We start from the raw sequence: 16,507 nt of genomic DNA, 5'->3' as shown, positions 1-16,507 counted from the left end.
GGTCCCTAAGCCATCAGACACACAGAAGGCAGGATATGGTGCCAGGGTCTAGGGATAAGGTGGGGCAACCAGTGCCTCAGACAGTGAGCTTGTTGGTCACCTCAGAAGCATTAGAGATGATCTGATCCCAGAGGACTGGCAATGACCTCATGCGAACCCATCTCAAAAACACAGCTGAGGGAAAGAACATAGCCTCGTCATAAACACCAGACTCTGTCCTATAAGAACACAGAAGAGAGAAAACTGAACAGAAAATGACAGCAAAGGTAGAATGGTCAGCTCAGGTGGAGGCCCCAGGTCAGGGCAAGATGGGACCCAATGTCTAACACTGAAGCCCAAACCTCTCCCGAGTACACCTCTATTCTGCTTGATGACTATGGCCATGATCCTTGTGTCTGGTGGCCAGCAGGGGGCGCTAGCCGGAAGGGGAAGGACAGAGCAGGATGATGTCCTCACTTCTGTCTCAAGGAGGGTTTCTTCAGGAGTGGGAGAGTTGGCAAGAGGGAGGGACAGCCCCAGCTGCACAACTAACCATGATTTGCTGCTAACTTCAATTGCTGGCTCTGCTTTCTGCTACCAAGAAAAGAAGTGGGGAGCCAGTGGATAACTGTGGCTCGGGAAAACAGACGGCTGCTCCCCTGCATTTCCAAGTACAAGTGGTAGGAGGGAACATGAGGAAAGGCAGCAGCACTATGGATTCTCAGGTAAGCCAGGCTCAAGCCTAATGGTGCCAAGCCTCCATGCCTGGAGAGCGGGACCAGGGCCTGGGTGTCCCGGACAGGATGGCACACTGAGCAAACACAGAGGAACAGAGCCACGGGCCTGGGCACCTTGAGTGTGGATCAATCTGATACACAGTGACATTTTATACAAATGGGCTGTCCAGGACCTGAAAGAACTCACCTGTACAAGGCCATCTACTTCCTCTCTAGAGGGGCTGCAATGTACAGCCTGTTCCAGTGGTTCTGTGGCAAGCTTCACAGAGTTCTGGATCCGTTCCAGCATCTGCCTCTTGTCGGGATCTGTTGTCTCACTTAACTTGACTGAAAATGGCTATAACCATAAGAACACATCAAATATGTCAGGCCTGGGCAGAACCCTGCATCCTAAAGCTGACTCAAGGCATCAGAATACTGTGTTCCCCACTGTTTAGACTTTAGCTCCTAATTCAGGTAGATCTGCTAACTTTCCTCATGTGTGGCTAGGCAGGACACTTAAGCTTATTGAGCAAGCTGCCCTATGCAAAACAGGTATAACAGTACATCCAGCAAACCCAAATAGCTGGAGGTCACCTTCATGTCAAAAGTACCCAAATCCCCCGAGTTCCCAGTCCTGTCAGACCAAAGACAGCTTTGCTCTGACTTCAGGCCTAACTTCTTCCCACAGGCAATGCCACAAGCATCCCAGATTGTTACTGTAGTTGCTAAGGGTGGTGTGTGACAGGAAGTAGACTGATCAATCTCACTGTAGGTGTGATGATTTAAGAGAACTGTCTCCTATAGGCTCTGCTAGTTAAACACTTGGTCCCAAGGTGGTGGTGCTGTCCAGGAGGCTTAGAGGGCACAAGTGCCTGGATCTTAAGCCACACCCTACTGCTTCCAGTCTGCTTCCTCTGCTCAGTGCTTGTGTCTGGGGATGTGGGCTCTTGGCTTTCTGCACCTGCTACCAGGCCTCCCTGCCACAATGGGCTCATGACTCTGGAGCCAGAATTCAGAATAAACAGTAAGTTGCCTCAGTCAGTGTTTTATCACAGTAATAGGAAAATAACTAAGACATCTAGTAACTATACATTGAAAGGCTCGTTTAGAGCAAAGGTGTGGATGTGAAGAAATCATACTTCCTCAGAGGAGGTCCCAGCACCATGAACATGATGAGGATGTACAGATCAAGGGTCTGCCTTGTGGTCAGAATTGGGCATCGGATTGCTCATGACCCCAACACTGAGGACCAGACATCAAGAGGGGTGGAGGTGGATATTTCCCCTAAGTGACAGGAGCACTACCTACTCCACATCATAGCCAACTGTCTTGTAGGCCTGGCAGGGGCAACACCTGCTATGGCTTTGGGGCCCCAATGAAGCTGACTTGAGTCCTAGAAAGGGCCTAAGAGGCACTAGGAGGAGGCAAGGGTGGGATCCATGGCCTCTACCTTCAAAGCATCACGGACATCCTTCAGGAGCTGGGCAGCTGGGGGTTTCTGCTCCCGATACTGCTCAAACAGGTAGTTCTGCCGCGCCCGTCTGATGATCTGGAGAGGTGGGAGGCTGGTTATGATCAGAGTCCATGCCCTCCCATATGTAGAACTGCTCCTATACTGCAACTCTGAGTGAGGGTCAAGAGGCATGGGGACAACCACAGGTCCCAAACACTGTGGCACCATGGGACACTATTACCGCCCTTCCTTATGTACCCGCAAAGAGAAGCTGAGGTCTACTGTGAACATCTGGGTGTCTAAGGACAGGTCACTGAGACCTCAGCTTTCTCAACTAGCAAGAGAGAGTGAACCTGCTTCCACAAAGAACCAGGAGTTATAGACACTTAGCCAGTGCCCAAAATCTGCAGAGTTCTCCAGCATCAAAGCACCTGTGCAAATGACTCTACACTTGCATACACTGTGTATCGGTTCCAAGCAGGGACTCAGTGTTTATTAGGTCAGACATGAGTCTGCCTCCCCTCCAGCCCATCAGTCCATCCATGTAGCCCAAGCAGTCCTGCAACTCCTTATGCAGTCCAGACTGGCCTCACGCTCAAATCACCCAGTCTCAGCCTCCTAAGTCAGATTTCTTATCTGAAAGTCCTGCTTCCTCTCATGCCACCCATCAGGTCTAAACGTTAACACAGGCACCCCCTTTACCTTGTCATCAATGTCTGTGATGTTCATGCAGTAAAAGACATCATACTGGAAGTAATCCCTCAGCACCCTCCTCAGGATATCGAAAGAGATGTAGGACCTGAAGCAGCAGAAAGCACAGTTCCCCGGTTGGCACACAGTGCCTGTTAGCTTGATATTGCAAGACCATGAACAAGCTGAGCAAACCCCAAGGTTTCTGAGCACCCACGTGATGCCACAAATTTCCATGCTATGAAATAATGTTTCATGAACAAAACTGTTAAGAATTCAAATCACCTTTAGCCTATGTATATAAGATGAATGTGATATAAGTAAATGCTATGTTTTAGTATGGGTTCCATCCCCAAGACCTCCCATTTATATGAAAATAGTCCAAAATCTGAAAACCTGCGGCCCTGAGCACTTCTGGATCAGACACCTGGGTTAAGGAAAGTTGTCAGGGGCAGGCTCATGGCTTCTACCCCATCAGCCATCAACTCTGAAAAGTCACACCAGTAACGTGTGTGTCCATGTGTGTCAGGAAAGGGGTCACAGCCCACTACACCTTAGGTCTGCATGTCATGTACACACCCATCACATGTTCACCAGGGCAGATTCCAGGCTGGCTCCCACAGGCTGTGTATTCCCCTTTCTGCTGCCTTTAATCCTCCAGCAGCACAGACCCCCCCAGCATCAGACCCACCTGGCATGTCCCATGTGAGACGCATCATAGACAGTCGGCCCGCAACAGTACCACGTCACCTTCTTCCCATCTTGAGGTATAAATACATCCTTGTTAAAAAACAAGGAATGCCATCACCAGAAACTCACGACACTCCACAGCACAGCAAGAGGAGCCACAGACAGCTAACTGATGGCTGAGGGCCATTTATTTGTGAGCCAGAATCTGGCTCTGAATTCACAAGCCTACCTCCACCTCCCAAATACTTGGATGAAAGGCCTGAGCCACCCCAGCAAGAAGCTCCTGTCTCCTGTTTTATTGATGAAGTCATGGTACTCAGTAAGCTGTGTAGTGAGAGCCTGGTGAGGCGTCCTCACCCCCTCCCTTTTTGGAACCCTCCTCCCCCTCTTCCTCCTCTGAGTGGAGAAGGGAACAAAGTTGCTGTTGTGAAAATGTCAGCTTAGCAAAAATTGCAGCTAACAAATACCAGCCTGAATCCTAACTGCTCTAGACAACCACCTCAGGAGGTTGACACTGAGGCCATCTTCTTCAGATAAAGAACAAAAGGCTGAAAGCATTGAGCCAAGGTCTGTCCTTTCCAGAGGAGCCTGGCTTAGGGGCCAGAGCATCCAAACACTCACAGACTTCTCTGGAGGGTGTCACTGTCAGCGAGTTACATAGGCAGATGGGACCTGTCCCAGGTGTGTCTCCTGCTTGTTGAGCACGTGATCAAACACTCAGCCAGGGTGCTGGAGAGATGGGTGCATACTGCTTTGACAGACCTGGATTCAGTTCCCAGCACCCACGTTGGGTGGCTCACAGTCATGTGTAACTTCACATCTAAGGGACCTGACTCCTCTGGCCTCTGGGCACTGTATTCATGCTCACACTGCCACAAAGACACACACATATACACATAATTAGAAGTAAAATATAAAAAAATAATAATAACCATCCCACACTTGGAGAGCTTCCTGAAGCCTGTGCCACCATGGGTGTGAGCTAAGTACAACAAACCATGATGAGCCTTTCAGGCTAAGAGGCTGTACTGGCTTCCTGACACATGCTGGGCTCCAACATCACCTGGTGGGTTTGCCACTTTACCTAATCTGCTTGGCTTAGGACAGTGTCTGATAGCCATGAGTCCTCCTGAAAGCTGCCAGCACTTGGCTTGGCTATTATGACCTTGAACATCAGGCCTGGCCAATGCTGAGAGGCCAGCAGGCAGACTTCCCCAAAGCATCATGCATAAGGCATCTATCTGTACCCTAGTCTCAGAGCACAGCTCTGTCTGGGTGCAGAGGCTAAGGGAGAGGAGTAACAGTAGATGCAGAGGCCATAGCACAGCACTGGAGTAACAGAAGGACTCTGAGCCTAAACTGAGGGAACATGGGAGTCACGTGGTTAACAGACTATCATTTGCCCTGCAAGGGCACAGGGCATCTTAACATTCTTACCTTGTTCCGGGTGAGGCTATTGTACAGGCGGAGCCTGCAGGGCTCAGTCCCTGCTGGGGGGGACCACTGAGGCTGCACTCGCCGGCCTTTACCTGGAGGCAGAAGAGCAGACGGGTCACATGGCAGCACCCTGTAGTACAAGCGGGTCAACCTCTGGTCAACACCAGGGCTAAACAATGGCACTTGTGCTTTGGAGACAGATTCTCACTTTGTAGTCCCAGCTGTTCTGGGACTTCCCATGTAGTTCAGGCTGGCCTCAAACTAAGGATCCTTGGCATCAGTCTCCTCAGTGCTGGGCTTAAAGGCATGTGGCTTGTGATTTTCAGTTCACATTCTGCTGCTGCATCCCAACAAACAAGACTCCCAGAGAGACTCAAGAACAGCCAGGTGGCATGCCATACACCTCCTACCCCTTCTTGGCCATGCACCCATCCCCATCTAGTGACATAGTGCTGTCCATGCCTCTGGGTCTCCATAGACTCTGACTATGGCATGGCAATGGCACTGCAGCCCTTGCTGCCCCCAGCTCTCAGGTAAGAATCTGTGGAGACTTTGTGACACACAGGCCACCTCCAAGTTACCAGGTGCAACAAAGGTCAAGGTAAGAATGGCCTGCAGCCCCTCCTTGTCTCTGTCCTTGGCATCAAATCTGGCTTGGCCCCACAGCTAGACTGACCCTAACCTCTGGATACAAGCCTGTTGCATCCCCACTCTGACCCAGGCTGGTCCACACTGGCTTGGTAAGCTCCACAGCCCAGCCTCTTTCTCTCAGGCAGTGCCTGCTCTCCAGGTACTATATGACATAGTCACTCTTTAGCATGTATCTGAGGCCTGAAGGTCTTTCCCTGAAGACAGACATGTTTCTAGAAAGGTTATCCCTAATCTGCATGCCTGGGTATTCTGAGATGTCACAAGGGTGATGCTTCAAGCCTCACAATCTCAGTCCGGAAAAGCTGACTGAAGCCCACCAGGAGACCATGTGATTATCCACAGCCTGCCCATGCTGTCGGGCACACCTGCCTTCCTCCTTAGTCCTGCTGAGAGCCAGGCCCTGTGCTGGCGCCTATGCAGGTCTGCGTGTAGGGCTCTCACTGGGCCAGCTATGGCAGACCGCAATGCACCTTGCAGCCCAGTCCCTCAGGCCCCCTCACCTCTGCTGAGCAAGGTGGAAGTTCTTGAGCTGACCTGGTCCTGGTCTTCCCTCACCTTCCTTCTCTTGCCTCTGGCTACCTCTGACTCCTATGCAAAACTGATTGTAAGTGACACCACACCTGAGCAGGTCTACCTGCTGGTTCGCTTTAAGAATCACAGAGAAATTGGTTATGAACACAGGCCATCTCCTTGGCCAGATCACGGAAGACAGAGCAGAGGAGACTAAGGATAAAGGGGATACCATCACTGTGTGGGGGTAGATGAGGGAGGTAAGACTGGTCAGCAGCAAGCAGGAGCTCCTTCCTCCGGGTAAGTGTGGGATCCTATCACAGGCAGACACAGGCTGGGATGGAGGAAAACTCCAAACCTTCACCAGTCACCAAGCTCAGTCTCAGCTTACCCTGGGCACACTAGTACCTGACCAGAAAGTATCTCAATGTGATGGAGGCTCCTGAAACTGTACTTCCTCAAAAGACCCAGAGGTAACACCAAAAATGGAGGTGTTGCTGGATTCTCACAAGAAGAAACACTATGGAGGGCTACTACACTAAAGGCTGCCACAGCCCCACAGCCAGTATCAGGCTTTAAGCTCATCTGGCAGAGACACATTCAAGATTGGAAAAGGGTATAAGAGGACAAGATGCTCAACAGCCTGCCTTGCACAGGCTCTCTGGGTCAGCAGGGCACACAGGTGAGGTTCTTAGGCTCTCCCTGAACCCACAACCCAACAACCCACAGCAGTTTCCTAGGTGTTGTCAGCCTGGTTAGGTTTCTTCTGAAACAGTCACTCCACACAAACACATGAAAACAGTCCCACTCCAGGCCAGGCACCCATGGTGACATGGGTCCTGGTACTGAAAGTGTCACTGACTACAAAACACGCAGCTTTGTAAGGCAGATGGTTACACTTTGAAAAGAGGATGCAAGATGCTGAAGGTCCAAAGATGGAGAAGCTGCTGGGAAGCAACAGCCAGCCCCAAGAGCGTGAGATAATGCAGGTAGCTTGAGCCCCACGTCCAGGTGAGAGCCCCCAAGAAAGCTCAAAGCTTAGGACTGAGTGGACCTCCATGCTGAACCACACAGGGTGATGGAGGGAAGGATGGTGGGAAGTGGGCTGGCTCCTTGGGAAGGGAACTATGAAGACTAAAAAGTACATACATATTTTCCATGTCTGAGAGGATACTTTGCTGCTAAGTCCTCAGGCTTAAGGAGGCTAGGATGGTGAAGACAAGATGTGGCATATTTTATGTTTAGAGCAGCAAGCAGTAAGAAGAGTGGGCTATGTTGTGGGCTTGAAGTGAGGAAGTGGTCTTTCTTATTGGAGAGCATGCTTTAGAAGGCACACATGACAGGGAGAATTCTAATCCTCACAGCCGTATGGAGGCAGACAGAGCTACTGTCAATCCAGAGACATGGAGACACTGGACGCTGGAGCCTTGGCCTGCCAAAACCCAGTAAATAGTCACAGACAGCCCAGCTCCAGGCTCCTTCTCCTAGCCGTGCTTTTGCATGTTTCGGCTTAAGGGATCTGACTTAATGCATTTTCTTCACAAGATTACACGGTCCTCATGGCCCTGTGGGCAGCTGTGGTGCTGGAAGAAGCAGGACAGCCCTCTTAGTGCTGTCCTTGGTCCATCTTCCATTCAACAGCATCCCTTAGGTAGTAGCTGACGGTAGTGGGAGGCCCTTCTCTTCATGGGCCATGAGGCCCGAGAAGCAATGCTCTGCTGTGTCCACTGGCATGGATAGTAAGTAGTGTGTCTATTTGGTTCTTCCCAAGACCATAAATGAAGCCTAGAAGGCTGGCTGTTGAGGCTAGGGCCCGTCCCTGATCTCCATCCTACTGCCATAACTTGGAGTTAGAGCACAATCTTCAATCTGACTCCCTGAGACCTTTGGAGAAGACACCTGGCGCTACATATGACATCTGGAACACAGTTGACACTTGCGACACAGTGCTGGACACTGGAACAGCAAAGGTCCAGGGAAGACTATCTATGCAGCCACACCTCCCACCTAGGCTGGAGCAGGGTTTTACTTGGGATAATACAGAAAAAGCAAGGCATCTGACTCTAGGAGACCCTTCAACATGCTCCAAGTTCCCAACCCAAGTCTGCAAAATCCCTAGGAGGCCACCAGAAGGGACTACAGTAAGTCAACACTCAGCCTTCTCCACATAAAGGAGAAGTGTATTACAACCAAGGGACTCTGGGGCTCAAAGGCCTCAGGCAACTTCAGAAAGGAGTGCCCACAGAAGGGAGCATTCCCATATGGCCAGATCAAGATGACAAACTATTTGAGTCCCAAACCAGAGCCTTTCCAGTAGTGCCTCCCCATACTAACAACTGTGCCCAGTGACACCAGCAGACTCAGGTATGACTGACTTCATCTCAAGGCAGACAGGGGACTTATGTGTTTTTTGAAAGTTCAATGTCAATGAATACAGCTCTAATATTTAGTGACACTGCACCTGAAGAGAAACGAATGTAACCTATGGGACTAAAGACAAGAACCAAGAGCCACTACCATCAAAGTATTAGTGGAACCCCAAGACAGGCCTGTAGCAGCATAAAGTATGGCCCCGAAGTGGTCCCAAAGGTGCTACAACATGTTGGCTACATGACTTCACCCTACCAGACCCAACAAGGATGGCTTCTGCCCCTCAGGAACATTTGACTGAAATATAGAGGAGAGTCTCCAGCAGGATATCCACTGCCCTGTAGCACCTCATGGCCTTGCCCTTGAAGCAGAGGGTCACTGCTGTTACTCACTTGCTTGAAGCCTGCAGGGCTCGCCTCTGCCTTGGGAGCCACCCAGGAGCGCTTCTATGTGCCTGAACCACCGAGCCACGTGGAAGAGCCTCGAGTCAGCAGGAGGGGCCGAGAGCTGCCTGAACACGTCCACATCTGCCTGGGACAGGGAGTACCCCTGGATATAGCTACGCGTGCTGAGGTGTTGGTCCAGGGCCTGCACCCTGGCCACCTCATCACTAATGCTCAGAATGGACCTGTAGTCGGCAGCTGCAAAGACAGAGGGCACAGGATGTCAGGCCAGAGGGTAGGCAACCCATGACATCAGGCAGGCAGGCAAGCAGGAAGAAGAGCACACGTCAGGCAGTGAGAAGGGGAGACGCAACATCGGACAGGGCAGGCAAAGGGCATGGGATAGGAAAACGAAGAGGTTACAGGATGTCAGGCATGTGCACAGAAAGCTTCCAAGGAACAAGAGCCAGACAGCTGTATTTGTCAAAGCCCTTTCCTGCATGTCAGACATCCAGAAGAGGAAGGACCACAAGGTGGGCATGCAGAGAAGTGGCTGGCAGGAGGCTGGCAGGGTGACAGTGGAGCAGATCAGGTTTCCTCCTAGAGCCTTAAGGAAAGGCTTCACATGCATACTGAGGTGGTCTGCAGTGCCGTGAGTGATGTTAATGCCAGGGACTGTGTACTTTAAAATGGCTAACTTGGGTCAGGCATTTTGATGTACACCTTTAATCCCAGCAGAGGCAGAGGCAGAGGCAGGCAAATCTCTGGGAGATGTAGCTCAGAGTACTCACCTAGTAAGTATAAGGCTCCGGGTTTGATGCCCAGCACCACAAAATAAACTAATCAATGAAATGGCCACTTGTATGCTGCAGAGAGGGTAGCAGCTGAAGAGCCTCAGCATATGATATAGCCATGCATAAGCCTGGAGACTGGGAAAACATGGCTTCGAGAGCGAAATACCATATCCCTCCCTAAGTTCTCCAAACCCACTAAGAGTGCTCAGGGCTGCCAGAAGGAACTATTCTGAGGACACCTGACCCCTCCACTGGGCACCTGCTACTGTAACAGCTATGACTGCCATTACCCACCCCTAAGAGTGAGCAGACTCCAGGCAGTGCTCTGCATGAGCTCCAGGAGGACAGAACTCTAAGCGTCTATGATGGCTGAACTTTTACATCATGTCCTAGCTAGTTTTAAGTCAGCTTCGTGTAAGCTCGTCATTTAGGAAAAGGGAACCTCAGTTGGGAACATTCTGCCACCAGAATGGCCTAGGAGCAAATCTGTGGCATATTTTCTGAATTAGTAATTGAGAGCCAGGCATTATGGTGGGGCCATCCCTGAGTAGGTGGTCCTGGGATGTGTAAGAAAGCAGACTGAGCAAGTCATGAGGAGCAAGTCAATTAACAGCACTCCTCCAAGACCTCTGCAACAGAAATTGCCTCCAGGTTTCGACTTCCTTCAGCAATATAGAATGTCACCTGAGTTGGAGAAATAAATTCTTTCTTTCCCGGGTGTTTTATGGTCATGGTATTCTATCACAGCAGTAGAAACTCTAGGACACACTGCAAGCCCTGTATCTTTTCCTTAGTTCTCAGTCCTTAGTACACACCTTTAATTCCAAACAATGAAAGTAGAGTTAGTTTATAGAAGGAAGCAGTCATGTTTGAAAGTGATGTCAAATTGTGTGGCAGACACAGGGATGAAGCAGACAAAGAATTGATGGAATAGGATCTGCCCAACTCTCACAAGAAGAAAGAGGAAAGAAAAGCTACTTAAGGGCAGTGCTGAGAGAAAAAAGGGAGGATGCAGTTTTACCAGGAGATTTTTACAGAGACAGGTGAAGACAGAATGAGCCTGGGAATGAGAAGGAACCAGAAGATTAGAACACAGAAAGTTAGTATGAGGCCAAGGAGAGCTATTCAGGAAAGGCAGAGAGAGAGAGAGAGAGAAAGGAACTAAAAAGGGTGAGCTTATTCAGCAGTAAGTCTCAGAGGCTGAAAATATTCTAAGCCTAAATTAGATTGTATAGAGGCTAGAAACTTCCAGGACTAGGCCGAGGTTAGTAAACTGAGGCAGTAAGCCTCGGGATAATAATTACTACAGGAGAATAAAAGTTACTTTTACAATTCCCAGTTTCAGTTTCCATTCTTTCTTTAAGCAAGGTCTCAGGACCCAGCTGTGGGTTTAAGAACAATTCTCAGCCGGGCGGTGGTGGCACACGCCTTTAATCCCAGCACTTGGGAGGCAGAGGCAGGAGGATTTCTGAGTTCAAGGTCAGCCTGGACTACAGAGTGAGTTCCAGGACAGCCAGGGCTACACAGAGAAACCCTGTCTCGGAAAAAAAAAACAAAAACAAAAACAAACAAACAAAAAAAACCTTTAAAAAAAAAAAAAAAAAAAAAAAAAAAAAGAACAATTCTCTGTTCCAGCCCCTCAGCCAAGCTGAGGGGCTAGATCTGGGCCTTCTGCTCTACAGAGAGGGCCCTCCAACTGCTTTCTCATGACACTGCCTCTAGGCCACTTGGGTGAAATTAACAGGACAGACATCTCTTCCCAGATAAAGAGGCTACCTACCCAAGAAGGAAGGCAGCCCCTGCCCAGCAGTCCCTGAGCACCACTGAGCCATGCCTAGGACAACTCCAAATATTTACTTCATGGCTTCTCCTAAGTACCCTCGAGGTTCCCTAATGGTAGCTTCGAGGGCCAGTGTTGGGAAATAGGACGAGGCTGCAGAGAGCTCTGGGAGGGGGGTGGGGCCACCAGGCTAAGCACCTGCCCTCTTCAGAAGGAACCACACTTAACACCACCAGCCTCATAAAGCCTTGGAGCATTAAGTGCAATTACACTTAACGTGCTTTACAAACCTCTGGCAAAAAGCCAGCACCAGGCTTGCTGCTGTCATTACTGTAATTGCTCTGGCATTACTATGATTATAATCACTGAAGTACTCCAGAGGCTCCCTGGAGGAATGTGCCAGACCACAGGATCCCAAAGGCTCTGTGTAGCGCAGCCCAGACCACTGTGAGGGAGTAAAGTCTGGCCAGGTGAGAAGAGGAACTGAGAATGTGTAAGGTGGTCTAACTGGAGCTGTGCAGACACTCCTGGAGGAAATGCCTAGAACAGGTCAGCTTTCTCAGGGGAGTTGGTTACGCCATTCTCCAGCTGTTCATTGCTTGACAACAAAAGAATTCCTCCCAAGTCCATTTTGCAAATTTGATGTCACTACTCAGCCTCCACAGAAGGGCAGCTCATCCCCTGAACATACAAAGAGCAGAGCTCTCTGATGGTAGGACGGTCCCAAAGGTGGACAGTAACTGACACAGCTACAGATTCTCTGCCAAACAGCCACTGTGACTGCACAGAAGCTAGCATTCAGCACAATGAAGAAGCAAAAGTCACTTCCAATGGCCCATAGCCCTAATACATGGAAGGCAGCATCCTGCCTGGCTCCTCCCATCAGCACTCACACTTGCTCTCAGTACCTGTTCCTGTCCCCTTTCAAGTACACTGGAAGAAAGCATCTTGGCACAGCCCCCTTAGCTCCCAGAGGTTAAGCCTTGACTTGACAGGGGTCTGCACTGTCACTTGTTCTTGACCTTCTGTCTACTACTGCCACTACTGCTAAGGGTCCCTCAAAGCCCTCACCTTGCAGATGTCCCAACGGTAACCACACCTACAGATTGTTTCCTCCAGCAAAAGCACCCCTCGGGCCCTCTAGCTGCTTCTGCTTCTCCTTTTCCCATATGTTCCCTATGGGGCTCCCACTCTACTGCCACCAGGAACTGCTGCTCGAGATGCTAGAAAACACTCATATATTCAGAGGCTACTTCCATGAATAATATCCCAGGAACATAAGGCCACAGATAAGCAAATATCTGCATCCTTCAAAAAGGTCCATTCTGGCAGCGCCTTGGAAGTCCTGTGGATCTGTGTTTTGTTTCAACAGTGTTTGGACGGAACAAATCTGGAGACTCCCACTTTATTAGCTTCCAGCCGCCTTACAAGTCTCTCCAGCTGCAGCCTCCGGGACCATCTCCTCGCCACCTTCAGCTCCTAGGACCAGCCAGCACCATCTTCACAGTTAGCCCCATACTCCAGACCAGCCATGACCTCTCAGATTCGGCAGAATTATTCCACCGAAGTGGAAGCTGCTGTGAAGCGCCTGGCCAGCTTACACCTGTGGGCCTCCTACACCTACTTCTCTCTGGGCTTCTTTTTTGATCGGGATGACATGGCTCGAGGGTATAGGCCACTTCTTCCTCCAATTGGCCGCGTCAGGGTGCCGAGCATCTCCTCAAGTTTTCAGAATGATCTCAGGGCCATGCACTCCTCCAGGATATGCAGAAGCCATCTCAAGGTGAATGGGGGAAAGCCCAGGAGGCCATGGAAGCTGCCTTGGCCCTGGAGAAGAGCCTGAAGCAGACCCTCTTGGATCTGCATACCCTGGGGGCTGCCCGCACAGACCTGCATCTTTGTGACTTCTTGGAAAGTCACTTCATGGATGAGGAGGTGAAGCTCATCCATAAGATGGGCAACCACCTGACCAACCTCTGTAGGCTAGCTTGCCCCAGCATCTCTGAGGGAGTATCTCTGAGCGCTTCACTTTCAAGCACGACTAGGAGGCCTCTGTGCCTTCCGAGGGGCTCTCTCCTCTGCTCTGCACCAGCCCACCTCAGGACCTCCACCAGAAGGAACCCCTCAAGCCACTAGCAACCACCCTGGAGCCTCTCTCAAATCTTGGACCAAGTAAAAATAAAGCTTTTTAAAACAGGAAAAAAAGGGGGAGGGGTCCATTCTACTTCCAGTAACTGGCAACTGGAACTAACCTGGTCATTTTAAGAGATTCTGAAAAAGAATCACTGTATGGTAGTTCAAGTACCTGGCCCTATGTCTAGCTGTGGTAATGGCAGACTGAATCACTTCACTTCTCTAGTCCTCAGGGTGCTCATCTGCACAGGAAGGGTCAAAAGGAACACAGGCGCTATTACAGTTGCACTGGGACTTGTACTAAGGCAGACTACACATTAGGTATGATTATGAAGACTATGTTGTTACTATGGGAAAAATCTGGCATCTAAAATGAGCTCCACCTATCAGAGGTCCTGAAATAAGCCTGCTATCCCACACTCTGGGTGACATTGTGCCCCATGTCATTCAGAGCTTTGGCCATCTTCTGAGGAAACAGGAAGGAAAAGGCAGTCACCCAAATGCCCTCAGTTGCAACTAAAGACCATCTCTGTACTGTGGCTTCCCAGCTCCTGAATGGTTTTATGTTGTTTGAGACAGGATCCCATGTAGTTCAGGCTGGTCTCAAACTGGTAATCCTCCTGCCTCATCTTCCAGAGTCTAAGAAATAATGATGTGTACCCACACATAGCTTTGTTGGATGTGTTGAAAGTGTGGCTATCTTCCCTGTGTCTCTTCTTTATTTCTTTTCTGTTAATTTGTTTGAGACAAAGTTTCACTGTGTATCTATTACCTATGACTGGCCTTAAACTTACTACTTAGACCAGGTAGTCTTGATTCCCAAAGATCCCCTTATCTCTGCCTCTGGAGTACTAAAATTACTGAATGACAGGCACATGCCACCACACCCACCACCACCCATTCCTGGATTTTTCATGGAAGTTCTGACTCTTGGGTCATCTTCCCTCAGAACTTGTGATCTCCCACACCATATATACATTTGGTGATCTGCACACCATATATACATTTTTATTTAAAAGCCAAAGAGGAAACTTGACAAGGTGTTGTGATACCTGCCATCCTTGTAGGAGACAGAAGGATCATGAATTCCAGCCTGGACTAAATGAAACTGTGTCTCAATTGGATGGATGGATGGATGGATGGATGGATGAAGTCACAGAGTCCCATTCTTGACAGACCTGGTCCTTACACACCAGGCAATGTTCCAAGGTCTTCCTATGAACTCATTCAATGACTACACCACCCTCAGTGGCAGGAACCATTTCCTGTATTGTGAGTATGGGCACAGTTGTGATCCTAGACCTGTTGGGCAGCTTAGGGTGGAGCTGATGGCCATGTTGCTGTGTTATAGTAGTCTAGGAGGAATTATAAAAGCTGCTGTGGGTGATGAAGCAGCTAGAATCCAGGCATGTCAGTTGAGTGGAATGCTGGAATACAAAGCTAGGTACCAATGTCACTAGGCACATGCTAAGCAGACTTGTCATCTGGGGCTCAGGTGATCAGAACCACCTACCTAGAACCCAGCAAGAGCACAGGAATCACAGAGCACTACAGGATGCCTGAGAGATCTTGGCATTCTCTAAACTGGAGACAGGTAACTGAGAAGTCAGAGCTCACATCTAATTTCTGCCTTCATCGAAGAGACTAAAACCTACACTAAGCATTCTGCCTTTGAAGGCTTGCTTCTGACCTTTCAGGATATGGGTCAAGGTCTTGCTCTTTCTAGAACCCACTTGCTAAAAAGGACAATGAGAAAAGACACTGCTCTTCAGAGATCTGCCAAGGCCCAGGTCTACCATGGGGTGACATAAGTGACTGCCTTCTGAGGGAGTCTCCCAATTGACAATAAAGTAGATCACCAATGATGCTCTCTGACAGTGATGCTCTGACTGGACAGGTCCCTGTGGTGACTGCTGACCACAGTGAAGATTAAAGCCTTCATAAAACCCCAAGCTCTTTCATGTATGTGTACATGGAATCCTTGCTTCCTCTGCCCTACTTCCATAAGTACCAACCTTATGTGCCCTTCCGCCCACCTGCTTGGGCAGAAGACCAAAACAATCTTTGGGCCTTTGCCTCACCCCCAAAGTCCAGCCAGGGCAGGAGGGGGAGTGGTGAAGTCTCAACCAGGAACCAGCTGGAGACAGGCTATTTGACACAGGACCATCTCTCCTATTGCTGGGTATCTAAGGAAACTTTAGCCTTAACCTAATCAAGAAATTGCAGCTGAGGAAGGGAGGCGCTAACAAAACAGGAGTCAGGTCCCACCAAGCAGTACTCTTGCTTCAGGGAGTCATGGCAGCCACCCCCAGGTCCTCGCCTGCCACTCACTGTCCACTGAGACGCTGGCCATCCCCAGGGCTTTGGTTTGGCACTGCCCACTTGGGCCATGGCTGTCCCCACAGTCTTACCTGAGAACTTTTTATCCCAGAGCCCTGGACTGGATACTACCCACCTAAGGATCCATTTCTGCCCACTCCAGCCACTGCCAAATCCAGATCTCTGGTCTGCCACTGCTCACCTGGGCAAACACTGTTCCTAGAACCCTAACCTAGCCACTGCCCAACTAAACAGCCTCCACTTTAGAGCCCTAGCTGATCACTTCCCGCCCAGGGATCCTCTGCCCAACAGCCTTTGCCTGCCGCTGCCCACTTAAGCCATTGCTATCTTCAGATCAGTGGTCTGGGCACGGCCCTCTTAGTCCATGGCTGTCCCCACAGACCCGACCTGAACACTAAGTCCCTGGGTAATGCTGCCCCCAACCTCAGCCTCGCTTGGCATTTCCCACTCGTTCCACTGCTGTCGCCACAGCACCGGCCTGGGCACTGCCTCCTTGGACCATGCTACCCACACAGCCCCAGCCTGGTACTGCCTACTCGGGCCATGCTGACCCCAGAGCCCCACAGTCATCCCGCAAA

General features: G+C 50.1%; 1 protein-coding gene and 1 pseudogene across 3 annotated transcripts in view; one reads left to right on the top strand and one right to left on the bottom strand.

The window, feature by feature from the left end:
- Cars1 (cysteinyl-tRNA synthetase 1) overlaps positions 1-16,507 on the bottom strand; it is a 44,975-nt gene that overhangs the window by 28,352 nt on the left and 116 nt on the right. Inside the window, exons 2-7 of one of the 3 annotated variants that reach the window (XM_052194621.1) lie at positions 8,892-9,140; positions 4,969-5,060; positions 3,533-3,621; positions 2,854-2,950; positions 2,149-2,247; positions 904-1,053 (exon numbers count right to left, since the gene is read on the bottom strand). In XM_052194621.1, the coding sequence (XP_052050581.1) occupies positions 904-1,053; positions 2,149-2,247; positions 2,854-2,950; positions 3,533-3,621; positions 4,969-5,060; positions 8,892-9,140 (776 nt within the window). The remainder of the gene's footprint in view (positions 1-903; positions 1,054-2,148; positions 2,248-2,853; positions 2,951-3,532; positions 3,622-4,968; positions 5,061-8,891; positions 9,141-16,507) is intronic. The other 2 variants (XM_052194630.1, XM_052194639.1) reach the window with 2 other exon arrangements.
- LOC127684547 (ferritin light chain 1-like) lies at positions 12,988-13,592 on the top strand (annotated as a pseudogene).

Source organism: Apodemus sylvaticus, chromosome 1 (assembly GCF_947179515.1).
Source record: "Apodemus sylvaticus chromosome 1, mApoSyl1.1, whole genome shotgun sequence".
In the NCBI taxonomy this organism is placed as follows: Eukaryota; Metazoa; Chordata; class Mammalia; order Rodentia; family Muridae; genus Apodemus; species Apodemus sylvaticus.
The sequence above is the reverse complement of the archived record's forward strand: the minus strand, read 5'-3'. Positions and strand labels throughout refer to the sequence as shown.